This window comes from Vanacampus margaritifer, chromosome 1, assembly GCF_051991255.1.
Source record: "Vanacampus margaritifer isolate UIUO_Vmar chromosome 1, RoL_Vmar_1.0, whole genome shotgun sequence".
In the NCBI taxonomy this organism is placed as follows: domain Eukaryota; kingdom Metazoa; phylum Chordata; class Actinopteri; order Syngnathiformes; family Syngnathidae; genus Vanacampus; species Vanacampus margaritifer.
Window position 1 is genome coordinate 54,465,624 of NC_135432.1, and position 10,983 is coordinate 54,476,606.

The 10,983-nt window shown below is 40.5% G+C and overlaps 1 protein-coding gene across 1 annotated transcript; it reads right to left on the reverse strand.

Moving 5' to 3' along the window:
- Positions 1 to 804: 804 nt before the first annotated feature.
- klhl28 (kelch like family member 28) lies at positions 805 to 10,253 on the reverse strand. Its single transcript, XM_077552263.1, has 6 exons — positions 10,107 to 10,253; positions 8,215 to 8,475; positions 7,480 to 8,117; positions 6,948 to 7,391; positions 4,368 to 4,576; positions 805 to 3,390 (listed from the first exon to the last, which is right to left on the reverse strand). Exons 2-6 carry the CDS (start codon positions 8,473 to 8,475, stop codon positions 3,227 to 3,229), a joined length of 1,716 nt encoding a protein of 571 aa, XP_077408389.1. The 5' UTR covers positions 10,107 to 10,253; the 3' UTR covers positions 805 to 3,226.
- Between the last annotated feature and the right edge of the window lie 730 nt (positions 10,254 to 10,983).

Genomic DNA, 10,983 nt, shown 5'->3' on the forward strand with positions numbered 1-10,983 from the left:
CTTGGTTGGAAGGTATGTTGTCCATTGAAAGTTACGATTCCAAATATTGCACTGTCACAAAATCCCCTTGAAACAGCTTTGATGGCCTCAGAAAGTTTTCTGTTTTTTTTTTTTCCATGGACCCCCATTTATTTTTCTCAACATGCAGGAGCCTCTACATTTAATACCATACTTCCCTCTCATTTTTTGGGGGAACAGGGCTGCATGGGCCACACAGGATGTCGGACAACTTTTGGGAATTATTTAATTGATATAGGCTACATGGATGCATATCAGTAAATTCCTAACGATAAATTCTCATTTCATCTTTTTTAAATTATTATGTTTTTAATTTTTTTTTATAGCAAACTGTCATTCCTTATACAAGTACTGCTGGCGTCCGGTGGAATCCTGCCACCCAAATCCTCACTTTTCAGGAGATCAAAACAACAAACATGTTTCTACACTACTAGAAACGTACTTGTTGTTATGGCTGTAGAATCTACAGCCATTACTGTGTTGTCAAAAGAGAGAAAGTCGTTTTTAATACTTTACATTCAGCAATAATTTGTAAAAAAAAATAATTATAATAATAATTAAAATAATAATAATTAATAAATAGCGCACACGCGTATGTTGAACGCACTATAGATATGTGGGAAAAAAATTGAAATTTACCAGTGACATATTCTTATAACTGCCTTCTGTGGCCCAATTCAAGTATTTGAGTTACATTTTTGCCAAATGTGAAGTTCATTTAAAAAAATTGATACCCAATATTTGATGATGCTTTGCATTCTTGACATGTATAAGAAAAGCAGACTGTACCTTTTAAGGCAGGCATTTATTTTAAAACTGGGTACAACTGCACCTCACAGACTGACTACAATGTATGTAAAATGGATTTCAATCAAACGTGGCAGGCTACTGTTGCTAAGGTTAGCTTGTATTTCCAGTATTAATCCACAGGATAGTTAAATTCAACATCATTACCTCCGAGCGCACAATGAGACATGAGAAAAAAAAAAAAAAAAAAAAAAAAGCAGAGTGGTCACATTGACATCAGTTTCAAAGAGCTTTCTTTCAAACACAAACGTACGAGTGGTCGTCAATAAGATTTCTTTAAACAAGCACTTTGGTGAGAGTGGTTGCAATGACATTAGTTAGGCCACAAGTGTACAAACTCAGATTTCACATCCTTTTCCTTTTTGCAGATTCACGTTTGCAGATTTACTATCAGCCTTACCCCAAAAGCAGTTTGTGTACACTAAAAAACAAAAGCATTGTATTTAACAGACATGGTGGCGGCAGAACATAATTACGCCCGCATAATTTGTGCTGCCCATTCTGGAAGGGTATAGACACAAAAAAAAAGTTGATAAAACAAGATTAGAGGACATGAAACAAAAATATAAATTATAAATACATTAATCATTCAGATCTTTCTGAAATACATGAAAAACATTCCAAATATTACAACCGTTATCAATTTTCTAGGTGGACCTAATTTAAAGCCTCTCATTATAATAGTTAAGGAAATTAGTTGATTTTTTTTTTTTTTAAAAATCAAGAATAATGGGAAGAGGGCATCTGGTTTATCGCGACTATGCTAAAAAAAAAACACACACACACACACACATAAACAGAAAGTAGCTATTCTTGTATGCCTGAAACAGTCCGTTTGAATCTGTGTACCTAAAACGAAAACATGAATGGAATGAACAAGAACGTGCATCAAAATGAGGCGTACATCACTAAGTGGCATTTCATCAGACATTGGCAGCCACAAGTGTTAAATCAACACATTCCATTACAGCAATAACAAGATTGCCTTGGCTTTTGAAAGAGACGCACAACTTATTAACTTAAGTCTTATTGCATGATGTAAATGCCATTATCCGAAATGCACATTCTACAATATGCATTAATGGGTTTTTTGTTGTAGTTGTCGGCATGATGGGATGTAACATTCTGAAGTTGTGACACACGAGGAATAATGGCTGCAATTTAGGGAAGGAAAGATGCTTTGGCACTTATTGGATTCGTGACCAAAGTCTTGCTTAAATGTGGAATGCATTTAAACCTGCAACTGGGACACGAGTCTGCCTAGTGTCTTCTTTGGGGTGCCTGTTCTTGGAAACGATAATGTGGGAGTGTGAGGGCTTCTCTTTCGGTGCTCTTTGCATGGGTGGCTGCATGTGCTTTAACAGATGAACACCTAAGACGGTTAGAAAGAGCAGACAAAAGTTGACCCAGTTGTGCGAGGCAACACAGACCCGCATTAAATCTTAAATATAGCACCAGTTGGTATTGCAGACAGACCAAAGGGTGCACAGGGAGGTGGTGGGGAGTGGTCAGGTACAACTAAAGGAAGAGAAGCAAGATGCAAGAGGGGCGAGAACAGAACAAAGGAGAAGCGCGACAACTCTTCATACGCATACAAGTGACCCAGTGTGATTAAACATTGACAGGCGATGCACTAAGGATATATTCATATCTATATATTTAATTTTGACTATTTACAAGTGAAAGAAACGCAGCCCTTGTTGAGAAAATATAGTTAAATTCCTATTGTTGTGAAGCACATATTGTGATGCAGAACTTCGTGTCGGCAAGCACGAGCATCTGTTCTGCATGCAGACACTCAACCAAAACAATCCTATCCGACATGCAGATACCCGGACACACACACACGCGGACTGACATGTACGTGGCCAACAAACATTCATACGACTACACAAACTACTGTTCTGCAGCAGGTGAACACATGGTCCTTAGAAAAAACATTTAACTCATCAATGGCTAACGGAGGGAAAAGTTTGTTGAAGTACAAGAATTCTGAAACAAAACGTGACATTTTTCCCCCATAATCCTCTGGGAAATCGCTCCTAGTCTTCATTGTGGTCCAGCAGACATAGAGCAGATGTGTCCTCACGGCCGTTGCAGCACAAGAGGACAGCTCTTCATTTTCTCTGCGGACACATCCCCCAACACCCCACTGACCAGCCAGCGAGCTAGCCTATCACATCCATCCATCCATCCATCCGTCCGTCCGTCCGTCCGACCGTCCGACCAGCCAGCCAGCTTCTTGTCCGCTGCTGCTCATTGCTGGTGCAATCCTTTACACCTGGAGGATGAAAAGGATGTGGGGACGGAAAAGGATTCAACGGGGAGGGGGGTGGAGAAAAAAAACAAACATCTTCGTGTTCAAGTCGACTCATTAGGCGCTCGCTGGCTGGGCCATGGGTCAAAGGGAAGTCAGACCAAAGTTACAGCGGCAATAAATCATGCCGCTGGAGTCCAACCAGCTGTCTAAGATGGGATCATAGCGTTGGACAGTATTCAGGTAAGATGATCCTGAGTGACCCCCCACGACATAGAGGTAATTGTCCACTATGGCAGAACCCACACCTGCAAGACACAATAGTATCAATGGGTACAACTGATTTAAATTGAAATGTAGCTGTCAATGTCATGGCTTCATTGTACCATGTGGCCCATGGAGAGATCTAAAGGACTACTACAAAACATTTTGCAACCATTCATGAGAAATTCATAAGAAAACCATGTTGAATATTTTTTTGCAGAGTTAAAGCTTGAACTCCTGAGTTAAAGCGTTAAAGCTTGAACTCCAACTGAGTTAAAGCTTAAACTCCAGCTGAGTTAAAGCTTAAACTCCAGCTGAGTTAAAGCTTAAACTCCAGCTGAGTTAAAGCTTAAACTCCTGCTGAGTTAAAGCTTAAACTCCTGCTGAGTTAAAGCTTAAACTCCTGCTGAGTTAAAGCTTAAACTCCTGCTGAGTTAAAGCTTAAACTCCTGCTGAGTTAAAGCTTAAACTCCTGCTGAGTTAAAGCTTAAACTCTTGCTGAGTTAAAGCTTAAACTCTTGCTGAGTTAAAGCTTAAACTCTTGCTGAGTTAAAGCTTAAACTCTTGCTGAGTTAAAGCTTAAACTCTTGCTGAGTTAAAGCTTAAACTCTTGCTGAGTTAAAGCTTAAACTCTTGCTGAGTTAAAGCTTAAACTCTTGCTGAGTTAAAGCTTAAACTCTTGCTGAGTTAAAGCTTAAACTCTTGCTGAGTTAAAGCTTAAACTCTTGCTGAGTTAAAGCTTAAACTCTTGCTGAGTTAAAGTTTGAACTCCTGAGTTAAAGCGTTAAAGCTTAAACTCCCGCTGAGTTAAAGCTTTAACTCCCGCTGAGTTAAAGCTTTAACTCCTGCTACTCAGCTTTAAATCTACAGTTAACTCGAGTAAAGCTTTGAAGCTTTAACAGTACTAAATTATTTTCAAATAAATGTACTACTGTATATTCTCATTTCATTAGTTTGTCTGTTTCACTTGATGTGAAAAGCTAAAAACACAATTTTCAACTGCTATATAATATTCACTCACCAGTACGTGGATCATTCATTGGTCGACAGGCTGTCCACTGATTCTGGTGCGGATCATACCTCTCGATGCTGGACAGGTGAGAGACTCCATTGTGCCCACCCACCACAAATATGAAGCCAAGCATGACGCCCACGCCAAAATTAATCCTCTTGTCTGCCATGGGGGCTACCATTTCCCAGGCATCTTTGCTAGGGTCGTACCGCTCCACACTGTGTGAAGAAGAGGCTTAGTTAACAATACATTTTACTAGTCGTCAACTAGACAATAGCCGTTAAGCTATCAAGAGGCTCTCAACATTGTTTGTGCGGTTCCCCAGGACTCCGTGCAGGGTCCGAAGCATTTCAACATATATATATATATATATATATATATATTTAATATAATTTAATTACATTTTTTAATGTATGCCAACTACTAAAATGTACACTATTTGCAGATGATATGAACATATTCTACAGTAGTAATAATTATAATGACCTTCAATCAAAAAGTGGGCAGGCATAAATTATCTCTAAACTTAAAACAAAATTAATGATGTTTGGTAAACTTACAGTAGAAGAGTAATTCAACCTTAAACCTTTCTTGACAATAGTATGTTATATATGACCCCACTAGTCTAAACATGACATTCTGATTAATATTAGATTTGTGGAATATGAGTTATGAAGCAAAATCCAGCCATTTTTATCCATCTCAGGTGGCGGCCATTTTGCCACTTGCTGTCGACTGTCGACAACCAATCACAGCTCAGCTTCAGAAAACAGGTAAGCTGTGATTGGTCGTTGCCTTAGACATGAGCAACTGTGATGTCATTATGACTCGACAGCAAGTGGCAAAATGGTCGCCTTCTGATACAGGGAAAAACTGCTGGATTTTGCTGCCTAACTCATATTCCACTAAACACTAACGCAATATTAACCAGACTACTGTATTTAGAGTAGTGGGGTTGCATACCACATATTATTGTCAAGGAATATTTTTGGGTTGACTTCCCCATTAAGCTTGCAGGAAGTAGCTAAATAAATTTTCCAAGATTAAGATTAATGTGATTGGGATCGTAAAAGTTTTCTTCCTCCCACTCCTTTTCAGGCCAGGTTTTCATTAAGTATTGATTAGAACATTTTTATTTGGTTTTTATTTGCCTAAAATAAAAATAATGATATCTGAAATAAAAATAATAATAAATGAAAAAAATAAAACAGAATGAAGCTAGGAAGGAATAAACTACCAAAACCTGCCATTTCTGTTGGCCCTTGGCAGATGGCAGCACTCTTGAGTGCTCTTGTTTAACCAATGACCGACATAGTTTGCAACCAAATAAAACAAGCGTGACCCATACAACATATGATTGGTACCACGAATCCCCAAAAGACATACGGGAACATTAGCAATCTGGGATTGTTTTGCATGAGGCAAGTGAACAAAAACCATTGGGAGAAAGAGAAGGTAAAAATCATCAGTCCCCAGAGAGTCTCTGTCCAAACACAAACTCCTCAAGGCTTTCGGGAGTCAAGGAAACGAGCAACAGAGACACGGTGCTTACCAGAGAGCCACAGCAACAGCACTCAATGAAACTTCAGCCTCCACTTCACTTTTGACTTCACTCATAAACAAGCCCCTGGCCATTTTCTCAGCAACACTTGACTTCCTGATTGCCAGATTAAAAAACTACTAAAGTTTTCAAAGGAAGATTTTTTTGGGGGGGGGAAGAGGGGGTGCCACTTCCTGGTTTCAATAAAGCAACTTGAATCTTATGATGGATGTGAATTCTACCATTGATGCATGCATCTACAGATTAAGGTCCTTAAAATGTACAATGGGAGGAAAACAGACCAATTCAAGTCGCCAAGTGGTGCACCCAGCAATTAATTGGGGCATGGAGTCTTTTTGAAGTGGAGGCCACTATTTGCGGAAATAAGAATACTGCAGTCAAATCTCATCTGATCTGATTGCACTTTACTCCTTTAGCTAATAAGAGCCTAGATTGTGGAAGGCTGAAGTGAAGTTCTGATGGGAACTATCACCAGTTCTTTGATACGGTCTACGTATACAGATAATAACCAGAAGACTGCATATTTTTAGTTTAACTGTTTACTGAATGTCGGAAAGATTGAGTGCAGCGCTGTGGAGTGGTTTCTGCTGGATGCGGAAGAAGGTCTAATCTGTCCAAAATGTGTTCTACTCTTACGCTGGCTTGGCCGGCCGGCCCACCCACACGGGGGGGCATCTTGGCATAGACCATGACCATGTGACAGTGTGTGACCTGATGATCTTAACGGCTATTAGCTCGATACTGTGTGCCAGAGTGCAGAATTTAGCGATAGGAAGATGCTGAGCTAGGACAGGTCAGAGCGACACAATGGGCAATCTCAAATTATGAAGAGGCCTAATCTAACTGTAAATAATATGCATGTTTTTGGAATATAAGAGGAAGCCATAGTGCTTGGATAAAAAGCTCGCAAGCACACGCATGCAGCGAGCCCGATGCAAACCCTCAACTTTAGAACTGGCAGCTATGCTAAACACTCATTCTCTGTACCGCCCCGCACTTCAATATTTCACAACAAAAATGAATAGTACCTGTTCATATGAGCCGGTCCATATCCTCCAATGGCATAAACCATGCCATCCAGCACAGCGGTGGCAAAGCAGCTGCGGGACTTGGTCATCGGTGCCACAGGCTGCCACTCCTTCAATTTAGGGACGTACTTTTCCCCTGACTGGAGATAATATTGTCCATCGTAGCCTCCCAGTGCATACAGCTCTCCAGCCAGGACCACCACCCCAAGTGTGCTGCGACACTCGGCCATATGCTCAACCGACGACCATGTGTTACTTTCAGGGTCCCAGCACTCCACTGTGCTTTCGTGCCTCCTATAGCTAATGCCCTGTCTCATGTGCGTGGCAATGCCTCCCACCACGTACACCTTGTGGTCAAGCACTGCCACTCCAAACTCATATCTGGGAACACTGAGAGGCGCTAGTCCTATCCATGAATCGGTCTGAGGGAAATACATTTCCATGCTGCAAGAGAAAAGTGGATTACATGTTTTAGCTATAGTGTTTACATAAAACGGGTAAGAAAATGTAGCTGCTACCATTCGGTTAATACCTTTCTAATGTGGCGAATAGTCCAGCTTTGCCTCCTACTGCCAGCAGTACCTTCGGGGCACACCTCGGTCTTGCAGACAACACAGTCTGATAGGAGAGTCTATGCTCAGGCATGAAATGATATTTGAGGGCCTCGTTGAGCAAATGCTTGCACGCGTGGTCATCTCGTATAAGATGATTGGCTTCATATAAACGAGTGAGAAATTTGACGCTGAGGAGTGGAAGGCGTACGCAGTGCAGCAGCGGAGCCAAATGCTGCTGTCGTTCCGTTACATCGTATTTAATCCACGACTCCAGGGCATAAAATACAGTTTCCTCCGTTACCACCTTAAGACAGTCATTGGACACAATTTCGTCCAACTCTGCCCTCGTCAGTTCAAAAAACTCCTCAGTCTGACAGACTTCCTCAAAATTCTCACAGATGAACTTTGTGGCGGCCAGGCACAGATCATGACAGCCATACGTCTCTGCAAAGCGAGAGATGCCGATACAGTTCCCAGCATCCAGTTGGCTCTCCAGGAAGGAGCAGCACTCCTTTAGTACTAGCTTGACCTGGAGTAGGTTGGCTGCCGGTAGTAAAGATTCCACAGTTTCCTGGGAGATGAACACTGTGCCAGTGTAAGCATACTCAACAATGGCCTACAAGAGGGGGAAAAAAAATCATACAAAATATATATAGAGAGAGAGAAAAGTAAAATGATTTATTTGACATCAACCAGCTTCCAATCCATTTTACCTGTAAGGCGGTCTCATCAATACACTGGAATTCAACTTCAGCCGTCTCTTTTTCTGACAGGTTACCAGTGAACATGGCCTTGAAGTAGGGACTAATGCTGGCCAGCACTACTTTGTGAGCATGGATCTTGGCGTCACCCACCCGGAGCACAATGTCACATAGTTCGTGATCCTGCCGCAAGAGCTGGAGGCCTTGCAGCAGTTGTTCAGAATGTGGCCGTGTGAGACTGGCAAACATATAGGACTGGTCCTGCTGGTCCATCTGAAAGCAGAAGCACATTATTTGGTGTCATACTGACAGTTTGTCACAATGACTTGATCTATAGGGCTTGAGAATCAATTGAAAAACATTATCGTTATTGTGATGGAGACCCGTGCCATACGCGCATCACAATGATGTGTATTGAGTTTAATATGGAACTGTATGCTTTTATCTGACCTTAACCAATCAAATGCAACCTTAAATAGGCATCACTTTCACGCGAGAAATACAAGTGCAAATTCTGCGCCAGTGAATGTGTACCAATGGTGCATTCGAGGAAAGTGGGAAGTCGGACTTTTCCGACTTTATACCAGGAAGTGAGCACGGGAACGCCCTTTAGAACGTGCATGTCCGAGTTGCGAAGTCAGTAGAAAAAAGTGGGACAAAAGGACCCTGACTTCACTGACCGATTTAAATCTGACGTCACTCAACAATGGCAAACCTCATGGAGAGACAGGCCGTGAATGGCTAAACATTATTTACAAGATTTTAAACAGATATTTATTTATATGCATGTATTGTTACTTTCATTAGTTATTTGTAATAGGTTCACGTAACACGTGATATGGAATGACTGCGTTAACCAGAACAACAAACAATTTATCGCATTCACCCATCTTTGTTGAATACATTTGACTCAAAACCTTTGAGGTCGGAACTGGGAGAATCCAAGTGGGATATATCCGACTTCTCACCTTCCTCAAATGCAGCATAACTCGTGGTATGCGGTCGTAGTGCGGTGTAGGTTTGAATCCCGCTCTGTACATTTTTTTAATTATGTTTTTACTACAATTTTCTTGACAACAGGCTAACCTAATAATATCAATATCGCAATATCCAACATCCAAATCGCATATTGCATTTTCTCCCCCTTTTCAAATATCGTGCAGCCCTTATCTACAGTAACAAATATCCAAGTCACACTCCAAATTGCATATTTCCAGAGACACCTGAAAAGACAACGCAAAATGTTGTATAACATTAGCTACACCACATGCATCAAGGAAAGGTGTCTGGTACTCTTGTGTTGATCGAAAGAGAGATTAGTGAACTGCTGCCATCATTCAGAGCAGTTGTTAGGTTTTAGGGAAGCGTGACCATCGAGATGCAGAATGTTTAATCAACTCTAATGGCGGTGAATCTTTTTGTAGTAAAACTTCTACAGCTGTAGCGCGTGTGATATTCTATCACAAACGAAAGAGTAGCGAGTTGATTGGCAAGTGCTTCTCCAGGGTTTGCGATAGCGCATAAGTAATAAGTAATGACATGATCAAAGCCTTGCTAGCTGCCTCTTAGCGTGACATTAGCTGGAGCGCCAGCTAGCACAATCAACCCAAACACCGCTAAATTTAGCACTAACACATTTCTGACGGCCGCGTGTTAGCATTTACATTAGAATACGGAATTGTCAAAAGCATAACATTACAGGGGGAAAACACTAAGTCTATTTTTTTATTTCTGTTTCGTGGCACTGCAAAAATTAGCTGCTAAAAATAAACACGGTTACTAGCTGCATCATTGATTGATATACAGTAACATGGCTGACAGAGACACACAAAACATAACGTTTTGGTAAGCTGTCTGCCCTCTGCCGATAAGTTGTTTTCCATTGCGATACAAATCAAACCAACCTGGAACTGTCTGGTGAGCCGCTGCTTGATCGATTTTGCGGTGACGGAGTTCAGCAGTAACGAGTGGGAACTCCGGGCGGCTATCAAGGAAAATAACCTACTGCCAAGCTAGCCACCAAGCTACAGATGACTTCTTATTATAAATGAGCGAGTAAACAGCACACGACTTCCGCTACTTTCAAACTAACAGCACAGCCCACTCCTACTTCTTTCAAAATAAAAGCACATGCTGATATTAATTGATGGAGAAACGATAAATACAATAGTCAATTTTACAAATACCAAATGAGAGCTATTTTTTAACATTTAAATATCATGATGTGAACAAAGCGATTGTAAAACAAAAAATGAACGTGAAAATATTTAATTAGTTACACCTGCACAGCTTCAGTAGAATAATAAAAATAATATTTATAATGTCATTTGCTGTTGCTGTAAAACCCCAAAAGTTAAATGGAGACTCACATTTTATTCTTAAAACATCAATACTAAATCGCTCTCTAACTGTGTAATTACTTTAGCCTTGTGACAGGCGAGTATAGTACAAACAATTAAATTAAATCATAGTCTTATTACCTATATGGAAAAGGGAAGAAATGTTCTGTGTCGAGTAAGGGACGAGCAATATATGGCATTGGTGCCACAAACCGCCACATACAGTGCAGTGCATCCTGCTCCATGTTTTAATTCGTCCCACTGTGAATTTACATTATCAACAAACTGTAATATCGGTATAATATTTTTCCCTCTTAAAGTTGGCAAATTAAAATAAAATGTATTAAAAAGCCCACACTAATAAATTAAATGGAAACAATTCTCGTTATTGCTTAACAATTAATACTTTACGAATTGCGAAGCCAATTTTTACAAGGATAAT